The sequence below is a fragment of the Pongo abelii genome, chromosome 11 (genome assembly GCF_028885655.2).
Source record: "Pongo abelii isolate AG06213 chromosome 11, NHGRI_mPonAbe1-v2.0_pri, whole genome shotgun sequence".
Classification (NCBI taxonomy): Eukaryota; Metazoa; Chordata; class Mammalia; order Primates; family Hominidae; genus Pongo; species Pongo abelii.
This window is the reverse complement of record NC_071996.2, coordinates 109,927,294-109,945,338: the sequence shown is the minus strand read 5'-3', so window position 1 is coordinate 109,945,338 and position 18,045 is coordinate 109,927,294. Positions and strand designations below refer to the sequence as shown.

At 38.0% G+C, this 18,045-nt stretch overlaps 1 protein-coding gene across 8 annotated transcripts in view; it reads right to left on the bottom strand.

Moving 5' to 3' along the window:
* Window positions 1-2,542: 2,542 nt before the first annotated feature.
* ADAM23 (ADAM metallopeptidase domain 23) overlaps window positions 2,543-18,045 on the bottom strand; it is a 235,470-nt gene continuing 219,967 nt past the window's right edge. For 3 of the 8 annotated variants that reach the window (XM_063713001.1, XM_054549691.2, XM_054549695.2), the window contains one exon: window positions 2,543-4,492. In XM_063713001.1, the coding sequence (XP_063569071.1) occupies window positions 4,353-4,492 (140 nt within the window). In that variant the 3' untranslated portion in view covers window positions 2,543-4,352. Of the gene's footprint in view, window positions 4,493-12,112; window positions 16,316-18,045 lie in introns of all 8 variants that reach the window. The other 5 variants (XM_054549692.2, XM_054549696.2, XM_054549690.2 and 2 more) reach the window with 5 other exon arrangements.

Genomic DNA, 18,045 nt, shown 5'->3' with positions numbered 1-18,045 from the left:
ACACGCAAAAACAAAGTCAAATATAAACAACACTCAAATACTCTAATAAGCTTTCTAATTTTAAGTATAATATTCATGTTATTTTAAAATGTTTCTATATTTATTACATGAAATGACATGGAAACAAATGAATTATGGGTAATGGACGTAACATTTAAATAAGATTGTTGGGCCTTGAGTACAAGAGGTTCCTCCAGGGGACCTTTAAGGTGACTACAAGAGGATGAGTCAATGAGGCTACAAAAAGAAACAGGTTTGAGATCATGAGAGGTGGGCAGGAGTTTACGTTGTGTTATTAAGTTTGAGCCTTAACTTACAGGAAATGAAAAGCCCTGCAATGCTTTCATCAATGTGGTCAGATTAGCAACTGTGTGTCAGTGCAGTCGATATATGTGAGATACATGTGTCTGTTAAGGCCAAACCAAGGCATGGCAATGGGATGGAGAGGAGACATATTGAAGACATTCATGAAGAAGGGATATAATTTGGTGACCAATTCCATGGGAGCTGTGAAGAAATGCCTTCCTTAGAATGTTTTTTATAATACAATTTATATAACCAGATTTCCTTCTACTTTCTTTGTTGCTTGATTACAAATTTGGTACCAGGTCCAAAGTGTGGATGTTATTACCAGCCATCCACTCTTAAAACTCAGAAGGGAGATACTAAAAAAAAAAATCTCTAAGCGATCCTAAGGTAGGGTTTTTTTCTGATTTATAAGAAGCAAAAAATTCCAATGAATCCAATAAAACTGAATCCTAATCAGGCATATATTTATCATTAATCAGAGATTTTATTTTGTGCCATTGACTGCTTAAATTTTCAGTGAGCCTTTGGATCCATGCTAAAACTCTGATGATATCAGGCACATGGCCATTTAATGAGCACTACAAGAGGACACAGAAAAGGGGGTTTAAAAAAATTAATAAAGCATCAAGCTACAACATTCTACGTTAACGAAAGTTTTAATACACATTTGACTTAAAGATGCATACAATGACTACTGAATCTCCATTCATAGGCAGCCAACAAGATACGAATGAATTTATTAATTTCAAACAAAATTTCAGGTAGTGCACTTAAAAAATTACAAAGCACTTAAAAATGGAAATTAACAATGGAAGCAACAATGACTGTAAAACATGATGGGATAACTTTAAAGAAAGGGTTCAAGTATTGTTTGTAAAGTTCTTCAGACACTAGTCTTTGAAAAGTTTGTGCGTTTCCCATCTTTGCATAGTAAAAAACAAAAACCACACACACCACTTGGTAAAACTCCACTGCTCTATGTGATTCATGTTTCATAACATGCACTTATGTGTACTGCTCAGTTATCTAGTAGGAGTAGCTCTAATTCAATGGGCTCATGCACTATCCCAGATGAGCAATGAAGTTAGCGCACGTCTCCTCATCCGGGTGTCATTAATTAATGCAGCAAAAGTAGAGCAGGTGAAATGGGAACTTGATCATCACTTAACACTAACTCTTGTTGGGTAACATTAAACAGTGATAAACTTGTGCTGTGAGCTCAAATTAATAAAAAAGAATCTCCAGCCACAAAAATTAGCAAATGAATGGCATGTGCAAAACAAAATACAGCAAAGAGTTTGAAACTACATAACCTAATACCATCAAAAATAATTACATTCCATTTTTACGATTGATATGGTTGCATTAACTTTCATACACACATAGCTTAAAGCTTGTGTATTTTACATATACACAAATAATTTAACATTGGAGCATAGGTTCAATTACCTATGAAATTGCCAGTGTAACAAAAAGTTACACTGACATTTGCCATATGTACATAATATTTGGGGACCACTGTGGTCTGATTTAAAACATAACATCGCACATTTACAATGTTGTTTGTGAATTGCTTAGAAGTTAACAATAGAGATTTAATTTGTTTTGTAACCACCATGATTTTGTTTCTGTGAAGTCACCATGGTGGCTCTGGAATCTTAGTGAAATGTGTATGGTGTACTTCACAGCAGCTTAGTATCTACTAGAGAGTAGGACCCAGCAACAAGGAAACACTAAGCAATGCAGCAACAGGAAAAGATACCAAGTAATCTGAGTTTCCTCCAAGCTTCCTCCGAGCTGAAAGAGCCATTGCCACTGACTAGAGGGATGCTACCTGTGTCCTATGAAGCCAGGAGTAAGGCTGAGAGGCCTTGTAGATAGCCCTGTTATTACAGTATAAACGTACAGCTAGTCCTAGAGAAAGCCTGCCTACCTGCGTAGCACCTATTCCTCACAAAGCAACAACATGGTAAGATGTTTGGTGATGGTCTATTGTAGAATATAGAAATTAAAGTTTCTGCTCTATGTTTGTGGTACTTCCCCAGTTAAACACACCTCAGGGGGAAAAAAACCCACTGTGTTAAGCAGTGCATTTTTAGGACATAATACTTTCCAAAATCAAAGTTGTAAGACTGATAACATGAATCTTGCTGAAAAGGGACCAGGAGCTAAACCTAGCAATGGATTTGGTGTCATGAAGAAGTGATGAGTAAAACTGCATGTTCTTTTCCTAAAAAAAAGGGGGGGGGCATTAGAGAAGTAGGGGCTCTTTGGGACAGTCTTTACTAAAGCCCATCTATAGATGGATGCTCACTGAAGTGATCACGTACAGGTTTGTACATTAAAACAAAGCCGGGACCAAATTTCTTCAGCTTATTTACTCAACATGTGACAGAAGCTATCTTGACCATATTTAGAAGAAATAAATCAGTAAAAGTGAAGGAAACTCAGAGGGACTTGGAAAGCCCAGATTACATCTGCATCTGGCCGGAGGGAGAAGAACAATGTGGATTTGTACATAGCAGAATCCCATTATAATCCAGTGCAACGGTCCACTGATCAGTAAAATGCCAGAGGTCAAACAAGGTTTCTTGAAAGCACAGCACAGCATAAAAGCCTATTTTAACACTGCGGATACAAAGGTAACTGCTCCTTCTATTCCCATTACCACTTTTCCAATAGGGTTCTACCATATATATTTTGAGGCAGGAAAATAAGCATGGATAAAATATTGACACTAACAAATACAAATAAAATGGAAAGCTTAATTTTTTCCAAGCTTTTAACATTTAAAATTTTTTTTTTATTTAAGGCTTTAAGTTTATCCTCCTTTCACATTAAAGACAGGGAAAGAAAATTGTCAAAACCAAAAACCAAAATCATGAGCTTGGCACTTTTGTGATTAATCTGAAAGGGTGTCTACTTTCTTACATTATATACATAGGTTTATAATGACATCAAAAAATTTTCGAGACTTAGTACATATATTCCATTTACATAATTTTGTGTCTTTGATATGGGTTATTTTGTTGTTTATGTCCCCCCCTTTTGTTTATTTTTGGTTTAACGCACACCAACTTTAAACTGCACTTGTTTTGTGCCCAAACTCCCTGCATCTGTGGCTATATCTGTCTTTTTAAGCAAGCCCAAGAGTCATTGTATAACACGTTACAAGAGAGAAGGACAGAGACAGAGAAAGAGAGACAAGAAACAAAAAAGATGGGGAGCAAAAAATCAACTCAAGTTTACAGAGAACCTTTACAAGGAAAATATCTCAATACAGACAAGTGAAAATGATGTGTCAAAATCTCTTATTTCCATATTTACATTTATAAAAGATCTATACAATAGCATCATTGTTCAAATTCCAGCTCCCATTTCCAAAGGATGCTCAGTCCAGGAGAAAACACAATGGGGAAAGTGAATCAACAAGAGCAAAGTCCGTGGAGTTCTGCCCTGGCCTGGTCTCCACAATGGGGAGTGGGGATTATAGAGGGTGGGAGGTGGGGGGTAAGAAGTGGGGCTCCGAGAGGATGGGGTGTGGGGCCGTGTTTAAGTGAAGAGGCCCAGGCAGCTTCTTTGTGTTCATCTGTCATCTTCACCTTAGGAATTCTGTTGCAGGTTTTGCTGAGAATTGGCTTGCTAGCTTGTTGTATATATGCCATGCAGTTTTTACCCTTTCGAAAATTAGATCTTCATGCCACTGGAGTTTGTCATCGGTAGTAAAGAAAAAAAAATCATGCCAAATCATTTAGAAGATATTAAGTGCCAGCAGGCTGAGGGAAAAAAAATCATTTACTATTTTTTTAATGATTCCTTTATTGCATTTAATTTGTGTGTGTGTGTTGTTCCTTCGTCCATTAGGGAAAAAAAAGATTCTGGAACAGTTCTTTTTATAGCATGGTCTTTTGCCCCCTCCCCCGTTTACTGACAGGTGGTGAAAGGTGTTCTTTGACATTATTTCCAAAAGAGACAGTTTTCTTTTACCCCATCCTTGTCACCCCAACTTAAGCTCCGTAGCCATTACCACCCAAAGGTTTTGTTTACAAACTTAATAGTTCCAGTAACACTGCTGCAAGTATGTCATACCCAGACTCCAACAGCGCAAGGCGGTGTCCATCCAGCGCAGCTGATTCAGATGGGGCCTTGCTGAGTAGGATCGAACCTTCTCTTCTTGACATTTCTTCCAGAGTGCGTCAAAAGAAGATGCAAGCAGAGGGGGAAAATCCACAATATTAATCAGATGATGATGAGAGAATGGTGATGATAATGACAATAATGCTAGTTCCAGAGCAAAGTAATTAACTCACATGGAGGCAGTCTCCAAAATAACTTGAAATTGAAAGACAGAACAGCTAATGTTTTTGAATGTCTTCACAACATACCCCCTAGAGTATGTCCTTTGGTGAAGACCAAACGAAACTTTGAGTTGTTCATGTTAAATCACAGGAAGACTCTGCAGCCCAATTTGTCTCTTATTTCAGAAATAATCACACTGCTAATTCATTAGGTGAAAATTATTACAGGAAGGCCTCTTCCATGAAGCGGTCTATTGGGAGAACTAAGAAAAATGGAAAGTCTCATAGCTACTTCCCTTCAGGCTCATAGCAGTTCTATAGCAGTGAACTGACCTTTACCAAGGTGGCAAAAAAGCCTTGCTCTATTCAGTTATCTTGCTGCCTTTGGTGTGTGAGCTCTTACCCCACTATAGAACAAGCATTTTTCATATCTAGAAAGTTGAAAAACAGAGTGCACAGTAAGACAGTACACTCAAAGGAGAGTGGACACAGGTTCAGGTTAGTTAAGCAAATGCAGAATTTAGCTTAGTTAAAAATCGGCAAGTTAAAATGCTTTGCTCACAGTGTCCAGTCTCCTAAAAAGTGGCTCCTATGTTTAAAGAGAAAAGAAAGAACCAGCAAGACACTACAAGGCAACAATAAGAGTTGGTTGCAACCTCCCCATGGTCTGGCTTTATGTGGGGCATCAAGCAAGGGGCTCATGCATTTAGTCTGCATACTGGGCGGGTGCAACGCTGCTGCCACCGAGGCATCATGCAAAACTGGAGACTGAGGAGTCCCCAAAGCCCTCACTCCCCTGCCCACTGACTCAGGGCCAGCTGGATACCCTTACAGGCCCTATGTATCAAAGCCATTGCAATATATTCCTCCTCCCCCACAAGTAATTAAAAATAAAAACAACACCAAAGCTCAAAATAGGTATAAAGGCATCCTGCAAAGTTCTTATTTTTCCCAAGATGGTCACTTTGATGCTTCTCTTTTGAAATATCAACATAAAAGTCTTTAAAGAAAACTTGTCTTTTCTTTTTAAAAGTTTACATTAAAACGTCTTCATGAGTGACCTAAGTGTGTGACTCATTGGCCTAGCAGGTAACCATTGCAGCCAACATCTATCTGCAACAATGCTGTTTACTTTTCTTCATCATTCCCACCCAGCCCTCTTTTAAGTCAACATTCTTGAAAGCGGGCACTGCTGATGCTGCCCAAGAAACCAATGTGAGACCAAAAGGCAAGTATCCCATAATGCATCCTCCACCAAGTTAGTTTGCTGCAGAGCACAGGGTCTCCATCTGCCACCTATGTTCATATCCCTGGAAGGTAGGGGTTTAAGGAGCCATACTCTGTGAGTCAGGGAGGAAAAACAGAGACTGCCTGACCTTGTGAAATGACCCTGAAGGACAAGAGGCCCCAATCTTGTGAGCTATGTATTGCTAGAACTCAAGATAAATGTTAAACTAAATTTCCTCAGTAAATCCAAATGTAGAGGAAAGGGCAAACCAAGCTAGCACTGTGCATGTAAATGACTATATTGCCCACATCTAAATTCCTTTATTCAAATTCGGGAATGACCGATAAGTAGCCATGTCCAAGGTCATAACAGCAATGCAGTCCACTATTAAATGGAGACAGGAAATTCCATTTCGGCCTGGCACACAGACAACCGCTGGTGTCCAAAAGCTTGTGCTCTTTTTAAAAGTTGGTTTTTGAAGCTTAGGTTGCACCTTTTTACAGAAATATTGCTCTACAGGATCACTGGGTTCCCAGGTCAGACCGAGAGGCCGGGCTATCCTGTAGAACTGTATGTTTCTGGATGAAAATGGGCTCTGAACACCAATGGGGCATTCCGGGACCTTAGCTCTTCCACTGATGTCCCAGCAGGGTGAAAGTGAGCTCCTCTACAAGGGAGGCGACACCGCGATGAGGACAGAGATGAACACTCCTGAGGCAAGCAGACTGTGAAGGTGCCTCACACATAAATTGTAAAACCACCATGGCCACTGCATGTTGAGAACGGTCTGAATTTTCTCTATGAAAAAAATATTCTTTCAGTTCAATTTTAATGTGAAAGTACAACTACTGTGGGAAGGTCCTTGCTGTCTTTCTTCCACAACGGTTTCCTCTGAATACCGTCTGCTCACTAGGATTCTGAAGGTAATTAACTTTCTCATAACCTGTAAGGTATTTCTGGATCATTATAAAACACTAGCACAATCCATAAAGCATACATTGTCACAGCTTTCATCAATTTTTACTACTTCTGAAATAATCTGGACTTTTGTCTACAATATACATTATACACATAAACATCTACACAAAATTAAAGCAAGACTCTTTGTGTAACAATAACCATCTCAGAGCTGTAAAGCCTTTAGTTCTTCTTTCAAGGGCATATATTTATCCATGGTTAGCACATTCTTATCATTCTATGCTGAGTCACCCCCTGACGAAGTGTCCCTAGCCCAACCCCTCCTAGGCCACCATACACTGAGCTCACTTCCCTGGGGTGCTGGGGCAGGGAAATGCACCGATCTTCCTGGCCAGCCTGGCACCATGAAAGAGAAAGTGCCTAACCCAGGAGTCCCAGGCATTAAGGGAATTAGGCTTCTCATTTTGGACTGGGATACAGTCATGGAATCCAAAAAAGCAGCAGTCTGGTTATCCTCCTCGTGGAAAGACTAGCCAAATTTAATTCAATTTCCTAATTCTATAAAAATTAAAAGGCTCCCACAAAAAATGGTGTTTACTCTTTTGAGAAAATATAACTAGCAATATTAAGTTCCTTTCAAATTTTATCTGACTTGACATTCAGATAACTCTATTTTTTTTTTGAGACAGAGTTTTGCTCTTGTTGCCCAGGCTGGAGTGCAATGGCGCGGTCTTGGCTCGCTGCAACCTCCATCTCCTGGGTTCAAGGGATTCTGTCTCTGCCTCCCGAGTAGCTGGGATTACAGGTGTGCACCACCATACCCAGTTAATTTTTGTATTTTTAGTAGAGACAGGGTTTCAAAATGTTGGCCAGGCTGGTCTCGAACTCCTGTCCTCAGGCAATCTGTCCACCTCAGCCTCCCAAAGTGCTGGGATTACAGGCATGAGCCACATGCCCAGCTTCAGATAACTCTTAACTTTGCTGGTAATAGTCTAGACATAGCTCTTTTTCATTTTGTGTGAGCACATAAACAGCCTTTTCTTTAACATGTCCAATAAAATGGAACGTAGGCCAGACAGAATCTCTTAAATCCAGAGTCAGGCTCAGAAGAGCTTTTAACACAACTTCTCAGAGAGAAAGAACCACACATGATAATTACACAGGCTTATTAATATTAAATTAACACTTTTAATGTAAGGAGTAGCTATGCCAGGCCAGTATGGCCACTGTTGAAATCCTCTTTGCTACTGAATCCCATGGACAGGGCAAGCAGTGGGAGAGTAAGACGTGGTGATGAGGTTCCACAGACTGAGGTGTTACAGTATCATTGGAAGAGCTCAGTGTTCATCCTGTAGTCCTTTTGATTTCAATTTCCAACAAACCATGTCACTATTACCTTCATTTCTTTTCCTACCATCACCTAGAATTTCTCTTTTCCTACCACCATCACCTACTAATGTGCGTGTAAATGACTTTGCTCACGTCTAAAACTCTACATTCAAATTTAGGGAATATCAGATAAATAGCAATGCCTAAGGCGCTGAAGGCAATCCTGTTCACTTTTAAATGGAGATATGAAATTCTCTTTTCATATACTTTTCACCTTTCCTAAGCTTTAGGGAAGATGCTTCTAAAATGGTCCTGCTTTTTCTAATGTCCAGTAAAAGCAACAGCTCTAACAGTCGAATCAAGCAGTATTATTATTTAATGTTCGGTAGGTGTCATGAGTCTCCATGAGTCAACTAGGACCGAGGTTTGCAATCCTCTGCACCACAGCTCATAACTTTATTCTTGTGTGTGGGTGATGGGGAAGAACAGGAGCATGGGATGAATGAAAATAAATGCAGATACAGAAGTAGAGCAAATTGGTGTGCCACATGCCTATGTTCATTTTCCACAGGATTTCATAGAGAAATTCCTAAGACCCTCAATACCTGGGACTCTACAGACTAATCATACCCTTAGTAACCTCATACTTCTGGAGTATGAAGTTAAGCAAAGTTGGCTGGGTGCAGGGGCTCACGCCTGTAATCCCAACACTTTGGGAGGCCGAGTCTGGCAGATCACCTGAGGTCGGGAGTTCCAGACCTGCCTGGCCAACATGGAGAAACCCCATCTCTACTAAAAATACAAAATTAGCTGGGCATGGTGGTGCATGCCTGTAATCCCAGCTGCTCAGGACGCTGAGGCAGGAGAATCGCCTGAACCCGGGAGGCGGAGGTTGCGGTAAACTGAGATCATGCCACTGCACTCCAGCCTGGGCAATAAAAGTGAAACTCTGTCTCAAAAAAAAAAAAAAGAAAAAGAAAAAGAAATTAAGCAAAGTTACTACCCACAACATTACACAATATGTCAGAATATTTTTTAAAAATCTACCAAATAAAACATTTAAAAATTCTTCAGGAAATCCACAACGTTGCTTGTGGAAGTCTTGCTTGCATTAACCAAAGCGGTCTGACTCAACTACTCTACTAAAAGGAAGTATATAATTTAAATCAGTATTATTTTTAGATTATAATAATCTTGATACATCTTCACACACACAAATGTGCACACATTCACACACACATGCACACATTTTCATGTTTTTTACCACCTATTTCAGAGGAAATAATAGTTTAAGGAAAGAACTTTAAAGAATGGCAGACAAGGTCAGGGCTTAGAGCATAGCTGTATTTCTCATTTATACTTGGGCAGATCACGTATAGTATCATACTTCTACATCTAAAGTACTCACTAGTACACCTAAAGAAATGTGACATTACGAAAACATAGTATTTTCCCTGAGCAGTTACTGTATTTTCCTTTAATCAAAAAGTTGACATGCCCTCAAATTGTTCAGGTTACCTTATCAACTTTTCTTCTAGAAATAAAAACCTGGTATCAGGAGGGATTGATTCCCAATAGCAGTATTTAGAAAAATCTTTTGTACAAACTATTTTCAACTTCTGATTCTAAAGGAATCTCTTTTTAAACATTTACATTGAACTCAAACCCAAAGGCTTTCAGTTCAAAGAGCAAATAATTATACTTACGAATTATCTCCAGACTAGTAATCTCCAGAACTGTCCAAGTGGTGGGAAAATCTAAACATTATCATTCAGCACCAAAAGCCTTTTATTACAAGGTAGAAGTGTTATTTAAAGCTAAACACAAACCACACAGCTACTACTAAAATCTAAAGCAAATTAAGATCCTCATGTAGCAACCAATAGTCACCCAGGAGTAGCACATTCTCCAAATTTAAACTCCTAAAGTTACATGTTCTGGAATTATTCTTAGTCTTCATCGTTTTCTTTGCTTCAGAGCATGAAATACTTCACCCTATTGTGTGTCTTTCTACACAGTTCTCCCTGAAAGTGATTATTAGACTTACAGGGCACAGGAAAGGGCTTTGACTTAGCTCAGCAGTACAGGTCCCTACACAGCAACAACCAGGCAGCAGTCAGCACAGGCTGTTTCTCATCTCACTAAGTGCTGATACCCCACCTTTCGTTTTCTGCTCTTGTGATAACAAGATCTCTCTCTCTCTCAGATATAAAGAATCTTTACAGGGCCTAATCCACTTATATACACAGTGATAAAGGCTTTTCCATTTTTCCCCAAAGAAACATGCAATTCAAGCTGTGAGCTAGGCCAGGCCACTGTTTTGAGGTCCTGCTACAGAATAGTGTGCTCTTCTCTCCAAACAGTGCAATGATAAATTTGGCATTGCATATGGCTAGACGGCAAAGATGTGTAATAGACTGTTTTCCAGGCCTTCGAAACCGGGATTTCTTAATGCCAAATGAGGCATAAGCCTGGGCTTGATCCAGATTTATTTTTCTTGAGGCATACTAATGAAAAAGTTCAAGGAAGCATTATAAAATAATGAGTATGGCAGTACTATAATGTTCAATGACTTTTTTGTAGCAGTGGAACACTAAGAAAAGTTTTGCTTGAATTAGGTCCACCCAAACGAAAATGTATTTCTTACTAGATGCCACATGCGTGACTCACTATGTGGGCAATATTTTATTAATACCAAAACAATAAATTTAAATATGAATTGTCCATTTTATGAGTGTGTTTTTGAAAATACACTGATGCCAAAACTATTTTACTAAACAAGTTCAACTCTATAAATATACCGAGAGAAAAGACGTATAATTTTATAATACTATTTCAAGTTAAAGGCACTCAAAAACTGTAGGCTTACTCATTAAATCTTAATATGATAATAAATTAGCAGAAAATGTTGAATGCATTTAAATCATCTTTGGTTTCTTTAATCAGCTTCTAAAAATAATACTTTAGCTGGCTGAAACATACTGAATTCAAAATCTCAAATATAAAACATATAAAGTTTATAATTCAGGCAGTTATTCAGATAGTTCAGGGCAAAAGCTTCCTCTTTTGAGTAACCAGATGGAGGCAAAGTGGGTTTTGAATTTGGGTAATGGTCTTATTTCCCACTTAAATTTGTTTCTGTAAATCTGGCTGAAACTTATCACAGGAGGCACAGGAGGGCTTACCTACAAATCATAATCATCAACCCACTATAGCACGAAAAGGTATAAAAAGCAATTATCCAATGATTCTGGAGTGTAGAAGTATCCAGCCTGGATAAATCAGGTTTAAAAATTTTGATTACAATTCAAGTTTATTTGTGAATACCCAGTGTGTCTAAACAATCTTAGTTCAGTAAGCAGCGTGCAATCCAAACTAAAAGGTCACTATGAAAACACACCAGGCCTACCTGTCAGGTCAATATTTAGTCCTTGATTAGAAAATACTAAGTGTCACAAAGCCACATTTTTCAAATTCTGATTTAAAACCAATTCAGTTGGTTGAGGATTATACAAATACTTTTTAAATCTGTTTTTATTAAACTATAAAGCTTTTCAAATCACAAAGCTACATATACTATGTTACATGTGAAAAATACAAGTAATGATTGCATGATTACTTAGGTTGTGAAAATTTCAAAATATCAGTGGACTACAAACAAGTTTTAAACAGATACAAGCAATTTACATCCACTTATTTCCAACTACATGGTTTCCTCGATTTCCTATGTAGAAATGAATGTATCTCACAGTGCCTGCTCTTACAAGCTGGACTGTCTTCTACTGAAGAACTTCTTTGTTCTCCTTAAAAATCAGTGTATATGAATTCCTTCTACATTTCCACTTGCCTGAAAATGACAGTTGAGGGTCCGTGTTTCTTCATTTCTAACTCATTTCTGAATAAAAAGACTTATTTTTGCAGTTTGACTGACAGAACCTAAGCTCTTGTAGCAGGAACTCAAAACTTGGTTATGTAAGCAGAAAAGAGAAGTGCCAGAGCCACTGAGAAGAAGACATGCGGCATTGCTTACTTAAATCCCCAGCCTGTGCCCCCAAGGACAATAGCTGCTACCAGGATGGCACCAGCGATGGAGCCTATTATGAGATTGGTGGCACTAGGACCTGTGACAAAGGATCATGGGAAGAGAGTCATATGAACCAACCACTTTCGTTACCACAAGGGAAAGGCAGTTAAGCAGTTTCAGGAAGTAAATATCCTGTGTAAAAGATGGCTAAACACTTAAATTGCCTTTATTTACTTAGCTTAATTGCACTTTAGATGCTATGGTGAGCGTTGCTTGGATTTATATGCCTTTAAATCTAAAGTTTCTGCACCATTGACAATTAAGTTCCATTAAATTCACCTTTCACAGAATTTGAAGCAAATAGGCCCCACTTGCTGTCTTTACACATCCTTCTTCTCTTCCCCTTTCCAAGTATCATGTATCAAATAAGTAAAAGCAGATAGAGAACACCATCGCATTCAGATTAGCTCCATCCGACTGACAAATGGGGGCATGGAGGAAAGGAAACACATTCTGCTACAATGCCCTTCCAAAAAGCACCTAAAAGTGGACTGAATGCTAACTTTTTAATTCCCTACTTGGAGACAGTTAAAATTTAGCAGTCAGAAGGAAGTCATCAATACAGATCTGACTTTTGAAGCCTTGCTCTCAAAGATACACTTCTTCACGATCCTTACAGTGGTAAAGACCAAAATGGGGTTCCAAAGGCAAGATATAAGGAAGCATAAATCTCATTTGGGTAATTTTGGGGAAACAGTAAAAAGATTCCTTAGATTCAACTGAGAATAGCTTTAAAGTTCCCATTGTTACTAACAGAACTTTGAGGCTTAGAGATATAAAAAAGCAGAGAGCCAAAGGACAGTAAGAAAGAAAAGACAAGGTGGCATTTCTATCAATTGCTAAGGATAAGAGCTAATCCATATTCTAGTAACTCCTGTCCACTCACTCACTCCTCTCCTTAAGCTTAGCATTTTAAAATCTAAGCAAGGTTAAACCCAGTATAATAATTACTTTACATATCCCATCCTTCAGGATGCTAATATGCAGGTACAGTGTCCCCTAACAACAAAATACTTTCAGTCCTATCTATCCCTGCTCCAGGAATCACAAAGCCAATGTTGCTAGTTTCTCTAAAATCCTTGAGTTTTGTGTATACATTCATTTCTGTGTAAAAAATTCTCTTTTCTGCTCACATCAGTGCCCTCAACTGTGTACATAAATGGATATCACTTTTGGCAGCACACAAATTGCATGCATAACGTGTTTTTATTCGGAGACCATCCAGGGCTTGATGGGCAGGTAGAGGACATCTGCAATACAGTCTCGGGGTGCAGGTCTCTTCAGGCTCCTGGGCTTGTGACATGCTCTTAAGACTAACCACTGACTGTCTAGAGAACGAATCTCAGTTGCCTTTAGAGATACACTAATAATAATAATAATGAGAGCCATAAAAATAGTTTAGCTACCGTATTGTGCACTTACTACGTGCTGGACACAGTACTGAACACTTGACATACAGTATCTCATTTGATCTTTACAAAAATCATATGAGGTGGGAACTATGACTATCCTTGTTTAACGGATGAGGAAACAGGCTTCTAGAAGCTTGTGAGTGACAGCGGCAAGATGTGAACACAGATTTGTCTGACTAAAACATATCCTATAAGTCAAGGGTCAGCAAACTAGAGCCCACAGACCAAATCTAGCCCCACTGTCTGTTCTTGCAAAAAAGTTTTATCGGAACACAGCCATGCGCATTCATTTACATATTGTTTATGGCTGCTTTCATGCTAAGACAGCATTGTTGAGAAGTTGTGATAGACAACCCCGTAGGCTGAAAGCTAAAACTATTTACCATCTTGCCCTTTACAGAAAGTTTGCTAACTTCTGTATTAGAGAAACTTTATTCCATTTACATGTATTTCCTCCCCACATTTCAACAGAGAATCAAATTTCAAAACAAATATTCAAAAAATATATAACCATGTACATACTCTATGCTTTGGATATGATTTGTACTTCATCAGCTTCAGAAAACATAGGCTAGGATTAGAATCAATACATAACTCATGAAAAATGATTCCTGACTTATAAACTAAGGAGTAGAAATTAAAAAAAAAAAACTGCCCATGGAATTCTTAGTGACTGAATGAACATTACTCTATCAGTTAAACTAAGAAATGTGAAGACAATCTATATTGTACTACATTATTTTTTAAAAAACTATATTTCTTGAGCAATTATGCTAAAACTTGGAATTTGATGGGAAAAAAAATCAGTAAGCTAAGACAACTAGTGCTCATAAACCAGGAATAATAACAAATCTATCTTTAGAAAAAATACATATACACTTACACAGACTTACCTGTCACAATTAGAAATAGTCACAAACGAACAAAACCGGAAATGATTGATGAAAACAAATGCTGGTAACAAGACTATGTTTTACAAGAATGGCATCTTTGATTTTACCTATCTCTAAGACTTAAATGAAGGATTATTAAAATTCATCCTTTCAATTAGTACATTTATGGACACCAAAGTTACAGCCAATGTATAATGTTAAAAAATGCATTTGGGATGATTTTCAGAAAACTACCATTTGTCAAGGAGGAATCTCACATAAATGCATGCATGGAGCTGGCCCTGAAAAAGGAATGTTTCTTCTGTATATAATCCAGTCAACAGATCCAAGGGGAAATTTTACAGGACAAAGTTTTTGTCTCTAAATATTTTTATCCCTGTTATGGTCTTTGTTTTCTAATACAAAAGGAGAAACAAAATCTCTTTTCTAGTATTTCTAGCTTCCCCTGTGCTAACCAGCTTCATAGTCCATAGAGATGAGATGTGAGTTGGAAGATCTAAGTCTGGTCAAAGTCCTTGAATCCAGGAGAAAGAAGACTCATGTCATCTTCAACACAAGGTGTGAACTATGAACCTGCTTCCCTCTTAATGCTATTTTGGTCCCCGGGTCTCCCAATTCCAGTATGTAAGAGGAGCACCCATTTGTTCTAACCAATGGGACTATAGAAAAACATATCTGATATTCACAATAAGCCCATGATTTGGAATGGGTGAGTCAAAGATATCTAGTGATTCCTGAAGATACTAGTAATTCATTCCTGGGCCACTTTGAAGTGTTACCACCACCACAGTAGACAGAAAAGACTGTGTAAAGGGTTATGTCTGCCATTCTTAAATATTCTTTTTCTAATTAGAGAGAGAAGAAAAAAATCACGATAATATTTTAATCTACAGATTAGCAATCTCAGGAAGCAGTGTGCCCTGGAGAACTAACAGCTATTCTGAGGATGTGGATCAAGTACAGAGTACCCTAAATCAAAGCATCAGGAGAACTGTCTTTCTGTGACAGCTTAATGGGCAAGTGGCACACAATATATTTATTTACACCCTGGCTACTTTTAAGACCAACCCACCAGGTGATTTGCAGCTGTTCAGTTATGGTTATACAGGTTTGGATTAAATATTTTTTCATTCTTAATGCTCCTTGCTTCCAAATATTTATGTGGACTTCAATTTTGAATTATTAACCTATTTTATAGGAAAAATAGGAAGGCAGTATGCTAAATATCTTTTGTTAAAAAAATTAAGCTGCAGCCTCCTATATCATTCTAAATAAATGAAGAAAACATTAGTAGCTATCATTTTTATTACCTTTAAAAGGTGCTATAACTGTTGATAATTCCTAGTTATATATGTAAATTTATTTGACTGGCACAGATTAACTTTATTACAAGAATCCTAAGAAAACACACATATAAAAGCATTTTTGCCAATAAATGGTTTTAAAAAAAGTCTGTATTTTAAAATTACTTTTACAAAGTGGAGGAGCAATGGAAGTGTTGGGACTATTGCCTTAATTGTGAAGGTATCAGAAGCACGCCCAGTGTTATGTTATGCCCCACATTGGTCCAGACAGGAGAAGGTTCTTCATGACACAAGAAAACCACAGGACACAAGCAACATCCAAGTCACACCACAAGGTGCACTACCACAGGAAACACGGTCAACAGGACGAGACATGGAGTCAGGTACAGGCATCGCCTCACACACCAGGCACCACACAGAAACACTCTGAAACTGGCAAGGATGCTTACTCTATTCCCCACCCTGTGCCTCCAAAAATCACCCCCAGGGCCAGAATGGTGCCAGCCACGGCCCCTATTAGCCTGCTTGTGGCCATATTCACTGTGTGGAGGGAAAACGGAGATTTTTTAACAAAGGAAATTACACACTAATTTCACTAACATACAAAATAATCTATTCAGGACATGCTTTGGAAGTTGGCTAAATATTGAATTTTTTTGCTATAAGATGTGAAATTAAGATCTACATACACATTGAAAATATTTGAGGATAACTGTGAATTTACCTTCAAACTCTGCACACCCTACTTTTAAAAAACATAATTATCTTATACATAAACACATAAATAATTCAATTTGTTATAGTTCCTACCAGATGTGAGGTAAAATTAAAAAGTAATTTAAATTGCATAACAGCAAATCTGTATTTTAATTACAAAAGTAATGAACCATTAGTAATTGTTTATAAAATTCTCAAACTGTAAAATATGCCTAAGAAGCTATATCTTTTCAAAATTCAGAATATATCATTCAGTTTTGTGAAGATCCTTAGAAATTCAAGACAGAATAGCTTTAAAAGTAAATACATGTTTACCTGGGAAGTTATTGAAAAGTATATTTCAAATAAGTCTTCAATGTTTGGATTTCTGTCATAGTATTTAGACATTTTGCTTTTTGTTTATTAATAGTCTCAAGTGGATAAACTATGCAGTGATAGAAAGTTAGGGTCTTTGGGAAACCGTATTAATTGCTTCAGACCACCAAGTGGTAGATGACTACCAGAGTGAGAATCTGAATAACTTTATGTCACTGCTTTTCCTATTTTCCTATCCTGGAAAATGGGCCTGGAACGAGTGGAGGTCCCCAAGGTTCCCTCTACAAAGGCAAAATGAAGTTTGGTGTTAAAGTAGGAAGACACATTGTTTGCAGTTGTATGTCTGTGCCTGTGTGTACACAAGTGTGTAGACATACATACACTTTATTTCATATTTCTGTAGGAATCAAAAGGACTGGCTTCAAATCACCTTTCCCATGAAAACAGAGATTAGCTTCAACAAGGCTGCCCTCAACATGTATTGTGTGCTCTGAGACAGTGAAACAAAACAAAGATCCACGACTCAAAGCCACCATTTTTTAAGGCTTACAATCAGGCTCACTGACATTTTTAACTAAATATTCTCCCAGAGGAAGAGAGAGAATCTTGGACTTCTAACCCTGTTAAGCAACTGTATACTGCTTCACCTTATCACAAGATAATAATGTGAGGGAGAAATTTTAGTTTTATCATTGACTAAGCACAACCTGGTTTCTTAAAAAACAAACAAACAAAAAGATGAAGACACAACAGAGAACAGAAAAGTCCTCTGAGAGTGTTGAAGGCTAAGGGAAGAAGACCAACACATAAGGTGGCAGCAATGTTTCTCCACTATGACAATACATTAGAACTCAAAACCACCTGAACTACACCGATTTTCAAGTTATGGAGGCAAATACTGGGATTGAAAGGTATTCAAAATATGAAGCCTCATTTTTAAAAAGACCTTAGAAAACCCTTGCTTTCAGAATACTAAATTAACTGATATACATTATTTTATAACTTTTTCTTTTTTTTTTTTTTTGAGATGGAGTCTCGCTCTGTCGCCCAGGCTGGAGTGCAGTGGCACGATCTCAGCTCACTGCAACCTCTGCCTCCCAGGTTCAAGCAATTCTTCTGCCTCAGCCTCCCAAGTAGCTGGGACTACAGGTGCGCACCACCACGCCCGGCTAAGTTTTGTATTTTTAGTTAGAGACAGGGTTTCACCATATTGGCCAGGCTGGTCTCGAATTCCTGAC